Source organism: Myxocyprinus asiaticus, chromosome 36 (assembly GCF_019703515.2).
Source record: "Myxocyprinus asiaticus isolate MX2 ecotype Aquarium Trade chromosome 36, UBuf_Myxa_2, whole genome shotgun sequence".
In the NCBI taxonomy this organism is placed as follows: Eukaryota; Metazoa; Chordata; class Actinopteri; order Cypriniformes; family Catostomidae; genus Myxocyprinus; species Myxocyprinus asiaticus.
The window spans coordinates 14875268-14899362 of NC_059379.1; the positions used below are offsets into that span (position 1 = coordinate 14875268).

At 37.6% G+C, this 24095-nt stretch overlaps 1 protein-coding gene across 1 annotated transcript in view; it reads right to left on the reverse strand.

Moving 5' to 3' along the window:
- Positions 1-489: 489 nt before the first annotated feature.
- gfra1b (gdnf family receptor alpha 1b) overlaps positions 490-24095 on the reverse strand; it is a 40335-nt gene continuing 16729 nt past the window's right edge. Inside the window, exons 4-9 of the mRNA XM_051675114.1 lie at positions 17353-17704; positions 15457-15566; positions 15076-15210; positions 9577-9776; positions 3685-3729; positions 490-2898 (exon numbers count right to left, since the gene is read on the reverse strand). Coding sequence (XP_051531074.1) covers positions 2752-2898; positions 3685-3729; positions 9577-9776; positions 15076-15210; positions 15457-15566; positions 17353-17704 — 989 coding nt within the window. The 3' untranslated portion in view covers positions 490-2751. The remainder of the gene's footprint in view (positions 2899-3684; positions 3730-9576; positions 9777-15075; positions 15211-15456; positions 15567-17352; positions 17705-24095) is intronic.

The window sequence follows — 24095 nt, forward strand, 5'->3', positions numbered from 1 at the left end:
TCAATCATGTCTTAAGTAATGCCCTGTGTAGAAATGCCACGTCTCGGTCCAGCATGTAGAGTAAGCTGTAGTTGAACCGGGTTGTGTCCTTGTCTGTTATTGTCCTGGGGAGACTGGGCTGATGTGATCTGACTGAGAATCATGCCGTGTCCCCATTATCCCTTAGTCCTGCCTGCTAGGAGTGAAAGTTAATCCAGCCTGATAAAATGGCCAAACTCAGTCAAACTGAGGTAGCAGTCAAACCTAAAGCATGTATGCTGACAGTGAGGAAACCATCAGCCCTCCTATTTACAGTATTATAATATAATGTAATATAATATAATATAATATCAGCCAATCAAAAACTCAGCCAATCAGAGCACTATATGTGAATTAAAATAAATAAAATTTGGTAATACTTTATTTTAGTGTCCGTTTTACACATATAACATGTTATTATTATTATTAATTACTATAGTAACAACAGTATGTAAGTACGAGCAGCTCTTCAAAATGATTTCACAGCAAATACAAGCAGTTGATTTGTTTTAATCATTAATTATCTATGTAAATACACAATAACATGAAAACTATAAATTAAAGTGTGACCTTATTATATTATATTATATCAATTTGGTGGATGCTTTTATCCGAAGTGACTTACAAGTGAGAATAATACAGGCAGAAGCAATTAATTCAAAACCAAACCAAATTTCCATTAGTACCAGACCACTGTAGTACTCTTGACGTGTACAGCTTCCTATTGTTACTAAAACAAATGTTTTATTTTATTATTTATTTATTTATTTTGTAGGGTTGCTACTGTAAGTTATTAGTGAGTTGGTGAGTCATCAATCAAACTGACAACACCTCAGTCAACCAAGAGAGCTTTTTATGTCTGTTTGTATTTCAAGTTTGATGTTGTAAAATGTTTTGTAGCACAAAAGACCTACTAGCACAGCAAATTGAATGAGACTAATCAGTATGAAGTAGACATCCACTATGTGGCTGGTTTTGGTAACAAGAATCCAAAGAGTGTTTCAGTTATAGTCGTCACAAACCTACATTCACACTCCTAAATTTTAAATTCAAATTTTATAAATAGGACAGAACTTAACAGGACTTCTTTAGTTTGTTTAATGTTAGATTTGCTTTGCTCTTGCATGTCTTAGAGCCCTGTTCTATATGTGTATATATATAACCAGTACAACAACAATGCAGAAATTACTTGGAGAGCACTTCCTTTAAATGAGAAAAAGAAACCATACTCACTGAATGTACAGCACAATTTACATACAGTATACTGGACTGCAATATCAACCCATGTACTCAATTCAGAATTCCATCACTTCTGTTAAGACCCAAGTCATATTTTACACAACAGATTAGGCCAAATAAACTTTAAAGATATATTCCAGGTTCAGTACAATTTAAGCACAGTAGAATTTGTGGCATAATGTTGATTACGACAAAAAATAATTGACTCATCCCTAATTTTATATATATATTTAGTTACATTTAGGCACATACAAGTGAATCGGGCCAGTTTCATACACAATGTTTCAAAAGTATAGCCACATTATTTATGTTAACATGATTTTAGTGTGATAAAATCAGGGATTTACTGGCATTGTGATGTTTTCCAGATTACAGGGTCTGTCTTGACAATGTATAGTAGATACAATATAATTTAAAACAGATAAAGTTAGTAAAAAAACAATTATCTCACTAAAATAATGGTAACAGATACAGTGTTTAAATCTTGTGGCTATACTTTTGAAACAGTGTGTATTTAAATGTTTATGGACTGGCTCCATTCACTGCTATTGTAAGTGCCTTAATGTAACCACAATTTTTTTTTTTTTTTTTTTTGAATAAACGAGGGAGTCGATTATTTATTTATTTTTTTGGTGGTAATCAACATTGTCACAAATGCTGTTGATTGAATTTAACTTGCTTTGAACCTGGAACTTTCCTTTACTTGAAACAAATAAGGTAATTACAACTATCCAAAATGAATGGCAAGTCCAAAAGTTCCTCAAATAAACAAATTGGTGCTCAACTGTCATCTTTAGAGCATGTTTCACTGCAGAGCAAGTGAACTAGAATAGATGAGACATTTACAAATTCAAGGGAGTCCTCAAACTCCTCAAAAAAAAAATATGCATCTGTGTTTTGATGTGATAAAGTGTCCTGTCTATCCTGATGTTCATACCGTATCACCTAAGCAGGAGCCACAGCAGGACATCAGTGCCACTTCGAAGGGAAAATAGAGTTTGTAGGTCCTAATAAGCGACAGGAGCAGCAGGTTCTGCTGATAAGCCTTCAAAAAATATTGTGCACTGCTTGACACTGTTAGAGCAAGTTGGAGTCTGCAGGTTTTCCTGTGGCAAATTCGTAGCAGCAGCTCCCTGGTATGCAGGGGTCATATTGCAGTCAGCCTTTTATTGTCAGTTTCTTTCATCTCCATGCATTTCCATATTCTCAACCGTGCAACCTTACATGTCGCTCTGATGTTAAAGAAAATTTTTGCAACACAATGCGCCACACAAGTTTTCGCATTCTGTCAACAGAAGTAATCCAGATGACTAATACTTCCATGTTTGTCGATTATGTCCGATCAGGAAGAAAAAGCAGGTGGACCAAAAAAAGTTTAATCACACCGAAACACCACACTGCACACAGCACCACTTGCGGAAAAAACTTAAATACAACATTTTTGTATGGTACAGAGGCGGCAGTAACAGTCCAGAAGGTTTGATCAGTGAGTGGCTATAATGTCTGTGGGTCTATAAGCTGCCCGAACTGAAGAATGAAGGCCAGACAGAGCAGAATCACAGTCAAGTCCAATGAGCAGACAGCACTAGTTGAGCTCCGAGGAATTGCATTAAAGCTACTAGGGTCATTCAGCAATGGATCCTGTTCAAAAATGTCATGATTTCATTGTTAGCCATGCTGTAATTGTTAATTCAGTGCAATTTTCAGATGACTGGTTGTTTGCTCCAATAGTTTAAAGGAATAATTCACCCAAAAATTGTAATGACATTATTGACTCACCCTCATGTCATTCCAATCCTATATGTTATTTTGTCCATGGAACACAAAAGGAGAAATTTTGAAGAATATTTACAAAGCTCTTGCTATAATTCATAGTGACTACGGCTGTCAAGCTCTAAAAAAAGAAAAACGTAAAAAATGTTTGAAGTGAGATAATCAGTAAATATTATAATAACTTTAATTTTGGTCTGTTCCTCATACAAAGCTATTATATGGCTTCAGGACACTAAGAATATTATACTTGATGTATGTATTATTTTAATGATGCTTTGTTTTTTATTATTGACAGACCGTTGTCAGTATACTGAAAAAAAAAAAAAAAACAAACAAAAAAAATTGTCTAAGCTAAAAAAAAAAAATATTAATAATAATAAAAAACATCTAACTTAACTGGTTTGATTCAAGTCAAAAATATTATCTAAAATGACTACACTACCATCACTGAACCTTTTTATAAATTTTTTATTTTTACAGTGTGAGTTGTGTAAATTTCTACTTTTGTGTTCCAAAAAAACTCGAAAAACCCAAAGCATACTGTATACTGTATATATGTGGTATTTATAGTGCTCAATATGCAATATCTATGGAGTTATCGAGTGGAATCAAAAGAATGATTTGTTATAAGATCATAGGTTATTAATTTCTTACCACACAAAGCGCATCCGGAGTGACGTTACTTTTCAGTTTCTGAGCCTGTAAAGGAAGAGGAAAAAGAGTCCAACTCAAATAAGGGATGAAAAGTCAATTACTTACAAGAAACTCTTCAAGGTTTTTGTGATATAAACCATTTCTCACACTGAAGCTTTCCCATCCAGCAAGCACAAGTCACCCTTTTAACTGAGCCCACTGGGATTTAAGTCAAGCACAGTTTTTATAAAGCACTGCAATTCTCCACTGCAAATAGAGGTCACTTTGGCATCAGAGAAAGGTCCTTCCGAGTGAGATGTAATGTAATGATAATGAGTCCTACAGCCCACACATATAAACCACATATATACACCACTGCGGCCAAGAGCACTCTCTAAGGTCTGTGACACACCAATACATTTTAATACCCTGTTACATGAAACTTTGTTCTGCTATACAGTTTCTCACATACACACACACACACACACACAGGTTGGTTTGTTGGAATGATAAAGTGATTCCACCGAGAGTTTGAAACATAATAAAAGTGCCGTACAATGAAGAAAGAATGGAACTAATTCCTGCAAAAAGCATTGTGGGTTTGGATGATTAATAGCCTTGCTGGAAGTCTATCTGACAAAAGAAACTGTCTACTAATAAATCATGATGTTGTTATTAAACCAATATAATGTATTATTGTGCTAAATCTGTGGTAGGGTATGTGATTCTCTGCACTTGGACTCTATTAAGAAACAGCAGATTTAAATAAATTTAAAAAAAAAATTAAAAAAAAAAAAATATATATATATATATATATATATATATATATATATATATATATATATATATATATATATATATATATATATATATATACAGGGTTGGGGAGTAACGAAATACATGTAACGGGAATATGTATTTAAAATACAAAATATAAGTAACTGTATTCCACTATTTAAATCATTGGTAATTAGAATACAGTTACATTCAAAATATATTTAGATTACTGAAGAGATTACTTTGCATTTTATTGTCATTTGTTTCATTTAATATTTAGTCCTTTCAGATGGAAAACATTTATACATATAAATGATGCGATCCAAAGTGCATTTAAACAGCAGTGAAACACTTTCTTATGATGTGTTACATTCATACGAGCAGACAGAGAAGTAAGTTTGGAGCAGAAGAAATAGAAATAAACCTTTACACTAAGCTAAAATGCTATTTCTAGCCATTTTACATGCACATGTTACCAGGCACTATCATATTTTTTTATCAAGAAAATTCACGTTGGATCATAATTTCTTTTTTCTAGTAAGACCTTTGATATTAGGGCAAAAATCGTATTCTTGATGATAATTTTTGTATTGTTTTCCTGTAAAAAAAAAATATCTAAAAATCCTTAATACAAGATCAATTTGATTTATCTTGTTTTAGAAACAACACTGCATAAGATATTTAGGTTTTTCAGAGAATGTATTTTTAACATGTGCATTTTGTGTTACTGTACTGGCAGAGTTTTTATAGTCAAAACAAGTGAAAAAATCTGCCAGTGCTGAAGAAGTAATCCAAAGTATTTAGAATATGTTACTGACATTGAGTAATCTAATGAAATACATTACAAATTACATTTTACAGCATGTATTCTGTAATCTGTAGTGGAATACATTTCAAATGTAACCCTCCCAACCCTGTGTATGTATGTATGTGTGTGTGTGTGTATATATATATATATATATATATATATATATATATATATATATATATATATATATATATATATATATATACACACAGGTGCATCTCAATAAATTAGATGAATTAGAATGTCGTGGAAAAGTTCATTTATTTCAGTAATTCAACTCAAATTGTGAAACTCGTGTATTAAATAAATTCAGTGCACACAGACTGAAGTAGTTTAAGTCTTTGGTTCTTTTAATTGTGATGATTCTGGCTCACATTTTACAAAAACCCATCAATTCACTATCTCAAAAAATTAGAATACATCATAAGACCACTAAAAAAAACATTTTTAGTGAATTGTTGGCCTTCTGGAAAGTATGTTCATTTACTGTATATGTACTCAATACTTGCTAGGGGCTCCTTTTGCTTTAATTACTGCCTCAATTCGGCGTGGCATGGAGGTGATCAGTTTGTGGCACTGCTGAGGTGGTATGGAAGCCCAGGTTTCTTTGACAGTGACCTTCAGCTCATCTGCATTTTTTGGTCTCTTGTTTCTCATTTTCCTCTTGATAATACCCCATAGAGTCTCTATGGGGTTCATGTCTGGTGAGTTTGCTGGCCAGTCAAGCACACCAACACCATGGTCATTTAACCAACTTTTGGTGCTTTTGGCAGTGTGGGCAGGTGCCAAATTCTGCTGGAAAATGAAATCAGCATCTTTAAAAAGCTGGTCAGCAGAAGGAAGCATGAAGTGCTCCAAAATTTCTTGGTAAACGGGTGCAGTGACTTTGGTTTTCAAAAAACACAATGGACCAACACCAGCAGATGACATTGCACCCCAAATCATCACAGACTGTGGAAACTTAACACTGGACTTCAAGCAACTTGGGCTATGAGCTTCTCCACCCTTCCTCCAGACTCTAGGACCTTGGTTTCCAAATGAAATACAAAACTTGCTCTCATCTGAAAAGAGAACTTTGGACCACTGGGCAACAGTGTGTGTTTGTGTATGTGTGTGTGTGTATATATATATATACACACACACACACATATACACTATATTGCCAAAAGTATTCGCTCACCCATCCAAATAATTGAATTCAGGTGTTCCAATCACTTCCATGGCCACAGGTGTATAAAATGAAGCACCTAGGCATGCAGACTGCTTCTACAAACATTTGTGAAAGAATGGGCCACTCTCAGGAGCTCAGTGAATTCCAACGTGGTACTGTGATAGGATGCCACCTGTGCAACAAGTCCAGTCGTGAAATTTCCTCACTACTAAATATTCCACAGTCAACTGTCAGTGGTATTATAACAAAGTGGATGCGATTGGGAATGACAGCAACTCAGCCACGAAGTGGTAGGCCACGTAAAATGACAGAGCGGGGTCAGCGGATGCTGAGGCGCATAGTGCGCAGAGGTCGCCAACTTTCTGCAGAGTCAATCGCTACAGACCTCAAGCTCATGTGGCCTTCAGATTAGCTCAAGAACAGTGCGTAGAGAGCTTCATGGAATGGGTTTCCATGGCCGAGCAGCTGCATCCAAGCCATACATCACCAAGTGCAATGCAAAGCGTCGGATGCAGTGGTGTAAAGTACGCCACCACTGGACTCTAGAGCAGTGGAGACACGTTCTCTGAAGTGACGAATCACGCTTCTCCATCTGGCAATCTGATGGACAAGTCTGGGTTTGGCGGTTGCCAGGAGATACCCAAACTGTTCCCACAAAGTTTGGAGCATGGAATTGTCCAAAATCTCTTGGTATGCTGACGCATTCAGAGTTCCTTTCACTGGAACTAAGGGGCCAAGCCCAGCTCCTGAAAAACAACCCCACACCATAATCCCCCCTCCACCAAACTTCACAGTCGGCACAATGCAGTCAGACAAGTACCGTCCTCCTGGCAACCGCCAAACCCAGACTCGTCCATCAGATTGCCAGATGGAGAAGCGTGATTCGTCACTCCAGAGAACGCGTCTCCACTGCTCTAGAGTCCAGTGGCGGCGTGCTTTACACCACTGCATCCGACGCTTTGCATTGCACTTGGTGATGTATGGCTTGGATGCAGCTGCTCGGCCATGGAAACCCATTCCATGAAGCTCTCTACGCACTGTTCTTGAGCTAATCTGAAGGCCACATGAACTTTGGAGGTCTGTAGCGATTGACTCTGCAGAAAGTTGGCGACCTCTGCGCACTATGCACCTCAGCATCCTCTGTCATTTTACGTGGCCTACCACTTCGTGGCTGAGTTGCTGTCATTCCCAATCGCTTCCACTTTGTTATAATACCACTGACAGTTGACTGTGGAATATTTAGTAGCGAGGAAATTTCACGACTAGACTTGCTGCACAGGTGGCATCCTATCACAGTACCATGCTGGAATTCACTGAGCTCCTGAGAGCGGCCCATTCTTTCACAAATGTTTGTAGAAGCAGTCTGCATGCCTAGGTGCTTCATTTTATACACCTATGGACATGGAAGTGATTGGAACACCTGAATTAAATTATTTGGATGGGTGAGCGAATACTTTTGGCAATATAGTGTATATGTGTGTGTATATATATATATATATATGTGTGTGTGTGTGTGTGTTTTTTTTACTTAAAGGTATATTCTGTATTAAAAATCATGTAAATAAATACAAATGTATTTAAAGTTGTTATGTATCTAAAAATTATAATTAATATTATTATAGATTATTAGTATTTATATTAATATTATAATATGAATTATTTTATATTAAATTATTTAAAATGTATTTGTTTTACAAATAAAATAATAATGTATTAAATAAAGGAAGAAGGTGTCTATGGGGCAAGTGTGCCAGAAAAAGCAAATTGTACAGAAATTCTGTCAATGCATTTACATGAATTTACATACTTTCAAAACTTTTGTGATAGTTATTTTTAAATGTTTACTCATAATTTAAACATTACTCAAGTGCTGAACACTTGCCCCATAGACTTCCATTGTAAGGGCATTGCAGTAAACACTTGTTTTCCTTTAAACAAACTTACCATAAACATCTTCTGTGGTAATTGGCAGCTCTACCAAAGGTTACCAGTACAGATCAGTATTTGTGATGTACAAATATCAAATCACCACTTTTTATGGATTGCATGCCTGACAGTCTTGAAGTAAGATCATGCAGATGATTGCCGAAGATATGTTTGCCTCGGTAGACTTACAGTGCTGGGAGAGAATGTAATGGGTGTGTATATCTTGCTTAAGGGTGTTCCTCCTGTTAATGTGCCAGCCAATTAGCACTGACATGACAGCTCTGGCAGTTTGATGTATCTCATTTCTACCCAGAGGCCCTATGTGTGTGTTATCAGTGCGACAGCCCACAATGATCAATCAAAAGTAAGCCCTCATTTCACCCTGAGACTCTGCTCAAAAAATGAAAGTCATAATGTGCAAGCAAAGCTTGAAAACATATAAACAAGCTGGCAGCTGTTTGCAAAGTCAATGCAGGCTGCTCATCTTTAACCGCCTGTGAGGGCCAATGGCACCGTGTGGCATGGGTGTGAATGCAAGATCTCAATCAGAAATACTTTATATGTGGGCATACAGTGGCCCAAAAAGTATTTGGACACAAGTCACACTTAAAAATGTATGAAGATCATTGCTTTAGAAACAAAAATATCAATCCAAGTGGCATCTGCAAGCAAATGATGCTAACATTCTGAGCTATTTTTTGCTTATAATCAACTAGACCCAATGGGATTTTTAGTACACACAGGTGTCCTAGCTGATGTGTTGTTCATCAAATTAACTATGGACCATCTACTAATGTTTGACATCCAGAAAATCTCCAAATACTTTTGTCTTAATTTTGACCAATATTGTTTTATAATGTTAAACCTATCAAATGTCTTGTTTTTGAAACTTTTTCTTTAAAAGTGTGCTTGTGCTATTGTTCTTTAAAATAAATGCCACTTGGTTTGATATTTTGTTATATAATGCAAAGGTATTCTTACACTTTTAAATGTCACTTAATTGTCCGCATGCTCCATTTCCCTTTTTACTGCACTAACAATCATTAACCCATTTACTAATAATCAACATACTTGATTAATTTTTAATGACTTTCAAAAGCTTATAGGCCAAATTTTCAATTTCAATTTTAATTAATTTCTATTGGTCAGTCTTTAACTGCAAACTTTTGTTTTGTCACTTATAATTTCTTTTTATAACATGGTATTCCAGCTGCTAGTTGACCTTCATTACCTGCAGACTTCCACAGAAGCTGTAGAGACGGTCTGCATTTGTGTCCAGGCCATTGGTGTGTGTTGAGTCATCCAGTGCATTGGACGTCCTGTCCCGCCCTCTCTGAGGAGTGTAGGGGTCAGGTGGTGTGGACATGATGGGTGGCTGGGGTTGCCACATCCCAACATCTGTCCCATTACCAAACGCCTGGATGGCATTGCCTACGTTGTGCAGAAATTTAAAGAGCACATATTATGCTCATTTACAGGTTCATAATTTTATTTTGGGGGTCTACTAGAATAGGCTTACATGCTTTAATGTTCAAAAAACACATTATTTTTCTCATACTGTACACTGATGCAGCACCTCTTTTCACCCTCTGTCTGAAACACTCTGTTGTAGCTCCTGTCTCTTTAAAGCCCCCTTTCCGAAAAGACCACTCTGCTCTGATTGGTCAGCTGGCCCAGTCTGTTGTGATTGGTCAGCCGCTTAGAGCGTGTGTTGGAAATATAACAACCCTTACCATAACCCTTAGACGGGCATTATGCAAATGTCTTACATAGTGACATAACTAAATCACAGAAGTAATGGCTGGACTGCAAACTAGGCATTTCAGGCAGTTCAGGAGCAATGTTTTCTGTGGGAGAGTGTAACACCCTTTGGCGTGGACTTTGTGCTTTGCAGCTTTGCTGACCTTTTACATGCACATACAGCTATATTACATACTAAAGGAAAGGTAAAATCCCAAAAAGCATAATAGGGCCTCTTTAAAATACAGCTTAAACTGACCTGCCTGGTGTCCACTATCAAATATGTTTTTGTTATCAGATATCTGCACTTGTTTTGATATTAAGAGCCTCTCTCTTTGTCTCTTAATACTAAAGCTGATAGACTCTGATAAAGAGCCACTTAGCCTCTTTGTTACACTGCGTTAAGATCTCCACTTAAACTCCAATGTTTCTGGGACCTTTCTGCTGATAAAGTGGGCATAGCCTTTATGAAACAACTGTCTATTTAAAATGACTTTATTCTCAAGAGAACTTTGACATTTGAGTCTTTTATATACTTCAAGCCACAGCAGGCAAAAGGGCAAGTGGGAGAATATTGATGGGTATTCAGGTAAAGAATAAGATGCTTGTGTATTAATTACCATCAATTGACAGGAAGGAGGGTAGTCTGACCTTATTATTGAGTGACTACTGAGTCTCCTGGCTGGTGAACTCATTCTATTCTTTAAGGGTTAATGACTCATAAAAGTTTTAGTACCATTTTGCAGTCTCCATTATTGTATTATAGCTCCTTAGGACAACAAAGCATTTATTCTTATACTATTTTACTTTTACAGTATTATTTATTATAATACTGCTATTTAATCTAAGCATAATTCGAAATAGATTATATGGATTTGAAAGACTAGTTATGTATATAAATAAAAATCTAAATAAATAAAAAATCTATATTTGGTGTGACCAACCTATGCCTTTAAAACAGCACCAAATCTAGGTACACTTGTGCACAATTTTTCAAGGTTGTCAGCAGATTGTTGTTCCAAGCATCTTGGAGAACTTGCCACAGTTTTAGGCTGTCTCAACAACTACTTTCTCTTCATGTAATCCAAAACTGACTCAATGATGTTGAGATGCTGGCTCTTTTGGGGCCATAACATCTGTCGCAGGACTCCTTGTTCTACCTCTATTCTATTCTGCTTGCAAAAGGAATGCTTGGAAATATTAAATTGGTATTTCCAATTGACACACTAAAGCAAAAGCTATAAAACAACCATCTTAAGACAAATGAAAGACATCTGTAAATAAGCATCTGTAAAACATCTAATGCATCAAAATATGAATATGTATAATGTCATTATATATATATATATATATATATATATATATATATATATATATATATATATATATACACACACACACACACACACACACACACCGATCAGCCACAATATTAAAACCACCTGCTTAATATTGTGTAGGTCCCCCACCAAAACAGCACCAAACTGCATCTCAGAATAGCATTCTGACATGCTATTCTCTCATCACAATTGTACAGAGTGGTTATCTGAGATACTATAGACTTTGTTTGTTTGAACCATTCTGGCCATTTTATGTTGACCTCTCTCATCAACAAGGCATTTACATCCGCAGAAATGCCGCTCACTGGATGTTTTTGGCACCATTCGGAGTAAATTCTAGAGACTGTTGTGTGTGAAAATCCCAGGAGATCAGCAGTTACAGAAATACAGGTGCATCCCAATAAATTAGAATGTCGTGGAAAAGTTCATTTATTTCAGTAATTCAACTCAAATTGTGAAACTCGTGTATTAAATAAATTCAGTGCACACAGACTGAAGTAGTTTAAGTTTTTGGTTCTTTTAATTGTGATGATTTTGGCTCACATTTAACAAAAACCCACCAATTCACTATCTCAAAAAATTAGAATACATCATAAGACCAATAAAAAAAAACATTTTTAGTGAATTGTTGGCCTTCTGGAAAGTATGTTCATTTACTGTAATGTACTCAATACTTGGTAGGGGCTCCTTTTGCTTTAATTACTGCCTCAATTTGGCGTGGCATGGAGGTGATCAGTTTGTGGCACTGCTGAGGTGGTATGGAAGCCCAGGTTTCTTTGGTCAGCAGAAGGAAGCATGAAGTGCTCCAAAATTTCTTGGTAAACGGGTGCAGTGACTTTGGTTTTCAAAAAACACAATGGACCAACACCAGCAGATGACATTGCACCCCAAATCATCACAGACTGTGGAAACTTAACACTGGACTTCAAGCAACTTGGGCTATGAGCTTCTCCACCCTTCCTCCAGACTCTAGGACCTTGGTTTCCAAATGAAATACAAAACTTGCTCTCATCTGAAAAGAGGACTTTGGACCACTGGGCAACAGTCCAGTTCTTCTTCTCCTTAGCCCAGGTAAGACGCCTCTGACGTTGTCTGTGTTTCAGGAGTGGCTTAACAAGAGCAATACGACAACTGTAGCCAAATTCCTTGACACGTCTGTGTGTGGTGACTCTTGATGCCTTGACCCCAGCCTCAGTCCATTCCTTGTGAAGTTCACCCAAATTCTTGAATCGATTTTGCTTGACAATCCTCATAAGGCTGCGGTTCTCTCGGTTGGTTGTGCATCTTTTTCTTCCACACTTTTTCCTTCCACTCAGCTTTCTGTTAACATGCTTGGATACAGCACTCTGTGAACAGCCAGCTTCTTTGGCAATGAATGTTTGTGGCTTACCCTCCTTGTGAAGGGTGTCAATTATTGATCTGTCAGATCAGCAGTCTTCCCCATGATTGTGTAGCCTAGTGAACCAAACTGAGAGACCATTTTGAAGGCTCAGGAAACCTTTGCAGGTGTTTTGAGTTGATTAGCTGATTGGCATGTCACCATATTCTAATTTTTTGAGATAGTGAATTGGTGGGTTTTTGTTAAATGTGAGCCAAAATCATCACAATTAAAAGAACCAAAGACTTAAACTACTTCAGTCTGTGTGCACTGAATTTATTTAATACACGAGTTTCACAATTTGAGTTGAATTACTGAAATAAATGAACTTGTCTACGACATTCTAATTTATTGAAATGCACCTGTACTCATACCAGCCCGTCTGGCACCAACAATCATCTATGCAATTATCTAACAGCCAATCGTGTGGCAGCAGTGCAGTACATAAAATCATGCAGATAAGGGTCAGGAGCTTCATATAATGTTTACATTAACCATCAGAATGGGGAAAAAAAGTGATCTCTGTGATTTGGACCGTGGCATGATTGTTGGTGCCAAATGGGCTGGTTTGAGTATTTCTGTACTGAATGCTATTCTGAGATGCGGGTTGCCGCTGTTTTGGCGGCATGAGGGGGAACTACACAATATTAGGCAAGTGGTTTTAATGTTGTGGCTGATTGGTGTGTATATGCATGTGTGTGACTATGCGGTGTGCGACTATGAACGCCTGGCCCCCAATTGGGCTAATCAGCCGAGGAGAGGGATAAGTGCAGCGGAACGCGGCAGTTTGGGAGAGAGAGAGCCACATGCAGCTGCCATGTGTGTGTTTGTGTCTTTCTCTCTCCCGAACTGCCGTGTTCCGCTGCACTTATCCCTCTCCTCGGCTGATTAGCCCAATTGGGGGCCGGGCGTGCATAGTCACACACATGCATATACACACCAATCAGCCATTAAAACCACTTGCCTAATATTGTGTAGGTCCTCCTATGGCTTAAAATTTTGTATTTTTAATTTAACAATTTAACCACACATCCATTGTAGCCAAGTATATTCAAAATTGTGAATGCAAGAATTAAAACACAGTAAAAATCTAGTTAAAAATAATCAAGATACGTTTTCAACACTGATTTTCACAATAAACAGTAGGCCTTATAAAACATTTTAATATACGGAAAATGCCACATGAAGACTTCAGAGAATTTTTTTTGAGTGATGACACAAACAAATCAAGTTTGCATCAGAAAAGCTATTAAAACATCTCTGTCTAAGCACTCTCAGACTCGCAAGTCACAAGACTAAAAGGACTGTGAAACTAGCTTAATGACATGCTCCTTAAAAAAATGGAATGGCCAAATAAAAAGTATATGACAATCATGATAACATTTACAGTGTTGCTTTACAGGTGCTTATTACATGTCCACTAACCAAATAAATAATTATATATTGCCAGTAAAATCATTGCAACTACATAGTGAATATCTGAAATACCACCCAGCCCTAAAGTAATAATTGATGTTTTTTTAGTTTGAATGTTTTTGCATTCATATATTTTTAAGAGTAGGAAATGTCCACATGTGCACATTGATACAGAACATAAAATACCTCCATAGTATGCAAATAAATGGATATATTAATTACAAACCAGAAAGTGCAAGGAAACTATTTTGCTGATGCTGTGTGCCTTCGCCATTACATGACAAAGTTTCATGTTGTTTTTCATGAACTCAGACACTCTCTATTGCGCTTCCACCATCTCTCTTTCTTTCTCTCTCTCTCTCTCTCTCTCTCTAACATATAACCAAACTCTTAGATGCGTCATATATAAGGTGTGGATGTGGCGTGACTTTTTTCCGGTACTGCTATATCATGCGGGCTGTTGTCCTAAAGGCAATTGTCTTATAAAGACAAATGCTCCTGCTCATCTGCCCCCTGTCTGTCACCCTGCATCCAGTTCATCTAAATGGATGCTCCCCCTACTCTTCCAGGTCCATGAACACCTGAGTAATGCTTTATTGCCTTTTATGTCAATCCCCCCTTCAACAGCCCCATTTAAGAGGGATTTCTCTGTCTCTTGGCCATCAGGCTGCCCTGAAACATGACAGCAACACAAATTGGGGAGAATAGATTTACTGGTGCAGACTAAGAATGATCACGAAGACGCAACAGAGCAGAATTCAACTTTAGAGTCGATATTGTCATACCACATTGTACAAATATACAAAGCTGTCTATCACTCTGTGTGAATGAAGTTGATGGGGAAGAGTCTACTCACGGAGGCAACGATTGTTTGTGAAAAATTCTGTGAACTTGTCACATTCTGCTTTTCCATTCCCGCTGCTGCTACAGTCACACCAAGGTGACACGCTGATGCCAGGGGCACGCAGGTAGTTAGGAGTCATCACTGTACCTGTATCACATATGCAAAACAAGTGAAAACAATTAACACTTAAATAACTTTCATTAGTAGGTCATTATTAATGAAAATGTGCAAAACAATGTTTAATGACATCTCTAACATTAAAGAATGTGCTTTATTATGTGTGTTTGTTTAAGATATTAAAGTTCTTAGAATGTGTTACACAGTAACCTCATTCAAAGTGAAACAGCTAAGCTTGAATTGATGCACTGTATGAATAAATCTAACTTAACTCACCTATGAGGCCTGAATATGCCAGCAGACAGTTGGCATAGTTTTCCTTCAGACACCCTGAAATGGAGCGAGTCTCAGGTTGACAGTTTGTGAGGAAGTCAGCTAAACGAGATCTAAAAAAATGAACCAGGAATGAACAAGAGTTCCCACACTACCTCTCCTCATTAAACACACTCAGCACATCAGTGGCAGTCCAGCTTTGCAAAGTACTTGCAAGGCGAGCACTATATTAAAATTCAAATTCTTTTTCTTCTTCTCCACCAGTTACTTTTAGCCCAAACTGCGCAACTTACAGACTCCAATCAAACTTTGTTCTGTAGATAATTTCAGTCTTTTTTGGTAAGTTTTATATGTTTAAGACTTTTGAGTTTGAAAATCTCTCATTGACTACCACTGATAGACCGTTCAGAATACAAAATGTAACTGATAGTGAAGATGTCATTGTAATATCTGCACATACATTTTTATTGGTATTCTGTCTTACAGCTATTTGCACACTGAATTATGATTGGTCCTCCTTTCTTTTTATTTAACCATTCGTACTGTATATAGCCAGAGCCAGAGGACAGGAAAGGGATTTTTTTTCTGAAATAATTTTGTGTTCCCTCAAAATTATTTCAGGTCCACTGGCAATACATTAACCATGATTTTATTTATTAGTGATATTGTAGGAACAGTGTTTATTTATTTATTTATTTATTTATTTTTTCAGAAACTATGGTTATACTACAGTGATATTGTAGTAATCATGTTTGTAGTAACCATGGTTAATATTGTGTTTATTATGGTTTGGTTTACTACAAATACCATGGATAAACTATGGTTAATGTATTAAAACCATGATTAATTTTTCGGAGTGACTATTTGCACTAGGTGCAAATAGCACCTGCCATACAGCATGGATATTTGCACTCAAATAGTCTGGTGGAAACACTTTTATAGACAAACATAGACACATTCTGATTGTTGCTCTAGTGGCGTAGAGTGTAAAGACACTATGGATGTGTTTTTCTCGTACATATGGTTCGATTCCCAAGTTTTTCCCATCCTGTTTCCTGACTCAACTCTTAATATTTCCTTTAATACTACATATAATAATAAATAAACATTTACATAAAGGTTGATTTCTTAGCAGTGATTTGGCCACAGTTACAGTCGGAGAGTTAAGAGAAAGGTTTGATCCGGGCAGAATTAACCATGGTTTTACTATAGTAATATTGATGTAACTATGTTTTTTGTTGGAAGCCATTGTTTTATTGCAATTAACCATGGTGTTACTACAGTAATATGGTGTTAATATAGTAACCATGTTTTAATTTTGTGGTTGCTATGATGTTACAACAAAATACCTAGGTAAAACTATGGTTACTGTAGTAAAACCATGGTTAATTTTTTAAGGGAAGGTTACGGTTAGATTTAGGGGTAGAGGTTGGTGTACGGCTTCTGTGGGACTCTAAATAAATACAATAAACATGCTGTAGTAATGCCACTATACTGTATGTTAGTATTTAATTAGATGTGCAAATAGTATCTGCCACTATTTGCACTTAGTGCAAAGAAGATGCTTTTGGTTGCTATTTACACTTAGTGTATATAGGCTCTGCCTTAATTTTTTATAAGGTTTACAGTAACCATAGTTAAACCATGGTATTTGTTGATAAACCAATGATTTTTGTTACCAGGTATTTCCTTCAGGAAACACAAATACATTTACTATTGCCATTACTTCTCGGACACTTCCTTACAAACATCTTATATGGAGAAATAATTACTCACTGAAAAGTAAACAATAGTGAAAATTCAACTAATTTTCTCCTCATTTAATGACACTTATTCCACTTTCAATCAGAGATTTCCTCTCACACATACACTCATGCCAGGAGCTGTCCTTCATCCTACCTGCAAATGTAGTTAGTCTTGCAGGAGGCTTGCAAGGAGAGACAGTTGGGTTTTTCCTTGTCCTCATAGGAGCATGCAGGAACGATGGTCTGACGTCTGCGCTCGGAGCAAGCCGAGTGATCTCCAGAGGGGCAGGAGCAAAACAGCATCCCATAGCTGTGCTTCGGTGGCACCTTGTCAAAGAACTGCCGCAGGGCCTTGTGGCACTTGCGCTTGTTACACACCTCAGTAGTAGAGACTCTGCTCGTGCAGGGGTTGATGTATGAGGAGCGGTACTTCTTACACGTGTCATTCAGGTTGCAGGCCTTGGCAGCATTCAGGCAGTTGTTGTCCTTGGTAAAGGCAGCCTCACCTATGCAGACAGAGATGGGAGCAGAATACTTTCAAGGGAGGGTTGTGAAGATACTTGCTGATTTTACTGATGCGAGCACTGTAAATGTCAAAGCACACTTGCTGAGAGTGAGGCAACTGTTGACCTTTCTGGACTCTCAGTGAATGTCCTTTGGCTGAGGTTGTGCCATATGGCATTCACAGAACTGCAGGCCATGTGTATGTCAGTCGGTAAGATGTGTATGTAAGAGACTGAGTAACTGCACTACTAATTTTTTTTAGATCACTAATTGTATTTGCAGATGTCTGTGAAGAGGAGGAGGGTGTGGCCGGGCCGTGATGGAGCAATGCCAGCGCTGAATCAGCTGATCAGCGGGAGAGCAAGATAAGTGCCGGATGGAGACGCCGGTTCGAGAGAGAGACGCACGCGGCCACGCTGCACGTTTGTTAATGTTGGTTTTAAGTTTACCATTAAACTTTGTTTACTGTTCAGCCGGTTCCCGCCTCCTCCCCTGCCCGTCCTTTAAATGTTACAGCGTCATTACTATAGGAAACTCCCATTCTTGATATCAAAAATGGAATTTCAATTAGTAAATGCTGTAATTTAACTGTAACTGCATTTTCACTATTACAATTTGACAATGATTTGTTATTTACTCCTGTTTAAAGCACGATTACTAATTTCTAAAATGCTATTTTCTGATATCTGTAATTTGGTTTTTATAAGTTATTTGCAGATATCTGGAAATGGAACTGAGATATAAATACATTGAAAAATAATTAAATATATTGTAATAAGAGATATAAAAAAATTGAAAATTAATTAAATATATTGTAAAAAGCCTCCATACTAGTTATAATCACATTACAGATATTTGAAATTAACATTGCCACGTCGTTATTTTTGCAATTCCAATCGGTAACGCTGAAGGAGAAGAAACTACAGTACTTCCCCTTTAAAAACTAATTTTACAAATATGAATATGAAGTTGTATTACTAAATATTTTGAACAAGAATTTATTCACATCGCTAATTTGTTTAGTCTAGTAGTGTAGAAAAAAGTTTCTCAATTCCTTCAACAGAACCCACAAAACATGCCCTCAGCATAACTAAATTTCATTTGTAACAGTTTTTCTTCTTCTTCTTCTTTTCTTTTTATCTCCCACCAAGAACTTCAATACTAGGGAGCTGTGCAATTAAGCAAGCTCTTTGGTTTAAAATAGGTTTTAATTGTGTAGCACTGAATCTTTCACCCGAAGAACTTCTCTCTCTGTTTTCCTGCTTCTACGTCTGTAATTTTCCTCTTGTTTTCCCTCCTCTCAATCTACACAGAATTTAAATCTTTTGAACAAACAACCTCAGGTGAATGCTATGCCCTCGCTCACATGAATAGGTTTACAACCCCGCAAACTCTTTGTAACAAGGTTCGGGAAAGGAGGGAGTGGGAGCCGAATCCACATTCAACTAACTTTAATTACAATACAACATCAAACTGAAAACATAGCAACATAAAACACTGACGCACACACACTTGGCTTCGTGTGCGTTTCTCTCTCTCTCTCTCTCTCTGGCGTCCCCGGCTCATCCCTCATCTCCCTCCCGCTGATTAGGCAACTCAGCGCCAGGCGTGCATCCTCACGGCCCAGCCACGCTCTCCTCCTTGTCACACTCTTATTGTCTTTTCTCTTTCTTTTCCAATCTGTCTGTTTGCTTTAACATAGTGCATGGCACAAAATATGTATATACCCCCTTCTAATTAACAGGTTTGGTTATTTCAGCGGCACCTATTACTAACAGTAATGCAATCTCCTAAGCTAAACAATTTTAGTAGAATGGGGCATATCCTGTCTGTGCCAGCATGGCAATGCACCTTGTGCACAAAGCAAGTTACTCTTGTATCTAAACGGGTGTCATGCACTTATTTTTTTGAGGGGGCACCAGGGTCAGCCACTGCAACTCCAATCCAGCTAAATCCCCCCATCCTCCCCCTATTTGTATAAATCACAGGAGACAGTATCACTTTTTTAATAACTACTACATTTGCATCTTCAGCCGGTTTTACATAACTTTTTTTGCGATCTTGCCACCTCTTTTTCGCAAGCACTTTCAATAGATCACACGAGAGGTGGTGCAAAAGGTGCCAGCACAAGCGCAACGATGCCCACAACTGCTTCAGCTCAATAGAGAGTGAAAACTTGCAGGCTATCCTATCTCTGAATGACAAAATCCTGTAAATATTGTATTCCGTGTTCAAATTAAACCAGAGATTGCGCTCAGCGGACTACCCATGAACTTACCGATGGCTTGGGCGGTGATCTTGGTAGCCCGGAGAGCCAAGTCAGCGGCACGGTGCAGCTCAGTGAAGGTCTTGGAATCCAGCCCGCTTGTGTCCATTTCCCTCAGCAGATCAACCTGGTAGGCTTGCAGCACCGCCATGATGTGCAAAGCCGAGCCAGCCTGACCCGCTGGCATGTAGGCCTTGTCCAATAGGGTAGAAGTTGTCCTACAGGACCTGGACAGATGAGCAGGCCTGGATTTCCACGGCAGGTTCGAGGAGGGTCACAGGTGGGCCGCTACTGCCTCTTCAACTGGGGTAATCAACGTATATCCCCATTCCTCAGCATGGTCCAGCATCGTGAAGGACGCAGCTCCCGAGAAGAGTGTTCGCACTGAGTACGGCAAACACCACGTCTTCGTGAGCTATTCATGAAGTTCGGGGAAAAACAGTACTCGGTGGCAGGACACGTCCTTATCCTCGAAGTGAGTGTCAAATGTAATGGAGCCCTGTGCCCCAATAACGGGACGCAGTTCATCACGGGAACAATCCACGGGCGAAAACGCTCATGGATAAGGCGAGGAGAACCACAAGGCTTGCGCCGGCGAAATCTCCTCAAACTCATCCAGTTCATCCCGCCATTGCACGTCTCCCTTGTGTGGTACTTTAAGAGCCACAAAAAGAGCATGAGGGGAGGGGGAGGGACCGGACTCATCCCACAGATAGAGGGAGAGCCAAGAGCGCAGCATTTTGAGTCTCATGCGTTCGCAGTGAATGCAGTCTGACCCACCAAGCACCGCCTCTGCATGAGCTTGTCCCAGGCAGAGGATACAGCACTCGTGCCCGTCAGATTAGGGGATATACCGCTCACACGGCTGAAAACATTTACGAAATGCCATTTTCCGTTGAGGCCCACATAGTTTCCGCTATGACGCAGCATTTATGCTCGACTTGAAAGGGAACCGCCTTTCATTAAATTTTTTATAAGGACAGGAAAGGAGAGGACTCACTCTGAAATAAGATGATAAGCTACTGATTTCTTCAAGAAAAAAGAGTGTAAAGACCAGCAAAACCTGTCAAATGCATTTCAGCACCAAACAGAACAGCGACTGATCAAATAAAAACATACAGTAAATATAATCTATAATAGACTATATAAGACCACTCATTGTCTGTTCCACAGAGATCAGACATAGCTGGCAAACATTAACTGCACTGAAGCTGATGCAGTTAGTTTTTATTATTATAACACTGCTCTTTCCCTTATTGCTCGACCTTCCCCTTGAGCGCGATCTCCGAAGCAGCCATGGGAAGCCACGTATAGCGGAATATATGTGACTCAATTAAGTCATTTAATGTAATTATCGAAGGTACAAATAAGTTTTTGGAAATTCTAATAATCCTCTAGGATCAAAAATCTTGGAATGTACATGACGCTTCTGTGCCTGAATGGGAGCAAATTCCCACATCCATGTTCCAACATCTAGTGGAAGGTCTTCCCAGAAGAGTGGAAGCTATTACAGCAGCAAAACACCACATACTTTTGGCCATATAATGTATCTTCTTACAAGAACACAACTACTGTCAGACTCTTCAGCCACACAAAATAAATAAGCATAATTATGTACTGAATATTGTGTATTTTGTGTGGTTTTGGAGTTATTTATAGAAAATAATGTTTTCCTGTTTTACTAGTTGTATTTAAAATTTAAATTTAGTTTCAATGTTTGTATTTGTATTATTAAAACTGTTTTCTTCCTTAAATAGCGTCAATGTAGTTAGCTATTTTTTGTTAGAAGCTTGAAGTGTAGCCAGCAACTTTTTTTTAAAGCATTAGCTTGACTGTAGTTTAGGTACCTTAAGTTATGAGGAGCTTTTTAAAGTAACAATTTTAAAGTAGTTTTCCCAACACTGGTTAGGCAGTATTAAAGACAGCTTTCCATCCCTGACAGTCTAGTGTTGATGCCTGTAAGGATATTCTCCTTTACACAATGATGCTTCTGCGTTCTCCTCTCAGTGGCTCTTTTCAGAAAGAATGCTTCCTGCTTCAGCAACTCGCCATTTTTTAGATGCGCTGCAGCTCTTGCATGCGCATGGAATGCTGCATTTTGCAATTATGCTTTTTGATGAGGAATTTGTGCTTATTGTGGGCTTTTGTGAGATGATTATATGTGATTAAATTTGAATGCAGCCTAGATCCTGGAGGTTAATCGGCTATTATAAAAACCATTACTTACGTCTGACAAGCACGTTGAAATGAGGCACAGAGTTACTGGAGGCTTTTTTAATTGTTCATTAGAAGTTGCAGTGATGTGGACAGGTAGTGCAGCATGTCAGTTTTTAAATGCAACCTTTATCCTCATGTCATATACTGATCTTGGCTTCATTTAGAAACATAATGGATTATTAATTTATTATTGTACATCCTTGTACTTTACAGCATTGGACTTGATGCCACCACCATGAGTGATTCAAAAGTCTGAGGCAACTAGTAAAATGCTTCTAGTTTGCATTTTTCTAAAAAAAACTGTTCATTACAAATTATATTATCGGCATAACATTTTGAGTGAGAAGCTGAATTGAGGAATGTACATGAATTTCAGAATTTCTTAGTATTCATTTTGATCATATTTTACTTAAATAACAGCATGCACTCAAGCTGGCATGGACTCCATAAATTTGTGCAAAACCTGATGATCTATGTCATCCAAAATTTGATCAATCGACAGCAAAATTTGATCAATCGACAGCATTTGTGGCATAATGTTTATTACCAAAAAAATCATTTTGACTCGTCCCTCCTTTTATTTAAAAAAATAATAAAAATCTAGACTCCAGTGAGGCATTTACAATGGAAGTGAATGGGGCCATTCTTTTAGGGTTTCAAGGCAGAAATGTGATGTTTATAATTTCATTATTTGGCAACACTTTACAATAAGGTTCCATTCATTAACAGTTAATGCATTAGCCACCATGAACTAACAATGAACAATATATTTTTTTACAGCATTTATAAATCTTTGTAAATGTTTGTTAATAAAATTCCAATTGTTCATTGTCAATAGATGTTAGTTCATAGTGCATTAATTAATGTTAACAAATAAAACATTGGATTTGAAAAATATATTATGTTGAAATTAACATTAACCAAGATTAATAAATGATGTAAAAGTATTGTTCAATGTTGTTTCATGTTAACTAATGTAATTAACTAATGTCAACTAATAGAACCTTATTGTAAAGTGTTACCTATTATTTATTATTAAAAGCACTTACTGTACATTACATTTTCTGTTAAAGCTTGTGTATTATTTGAGCTGTAAAGTTGTTTAAATCGTCTTTTTATTGTAGTTTTAGGGTTTATGGCATTATATCGTCATGGCAACACAGAAAAGTATAGTGAGCGATTTTATCACACTAAAATTCCTTTCCCTTCCTTTTTTTTTAATTTTTTTTTTTAAAGACAGACAAGTCTAAATGAATTTTTGTGGTAATCAACATTATGCTACAAATACTGTAGATTGAGCTTAACTTTTATTGAACCCGGAATATATCTTTAAATTTTATTAGTATCCCAGAAATATTGCAGAAACATTTTAAGTCATAACGTTTATTTGTTTAGAGTTTTCAAAATCCTACAATTCTCTGTTTGTTTTCAGATTTAAATTAGATTTTCAATCGCAGATTTTCAATGTGGTCACAGATTTTCTAACCCCACTGTATGTCCAAAATACCATGGCACCTTTTGGTACTTTTTTTGTTAGTGCTGTGACTATGCGTGAATAGCGTCAGAATGTTTTTTGTGTACCAAAGCTATACTCTGAGCTATGCTCAGAGCCCGGATGTGTACACTTCAGAGAACTCATGTGTGACATGCAATAACGAGTAAAACTGTGTGTGTCTGTGCTCAGGCTGCAGAAAGCTCTGTTGTTTATTGCTCTATGGGCAAAGAATAATAAGTGTGCTCTTCAGTCGCTTCCTTAAGTGGCCTCAGGGATTGGGAGTGCTGCAGAGACAGAAAGTGCTGATGGTGGAGACATGGAGCTCTTCTGGCGGATGCTTAATAATCTCACAGTTTTCCCCCAACTGTTATAATCCAATAAAAACACATGCCACTGCAGCAAATCAAATCATACC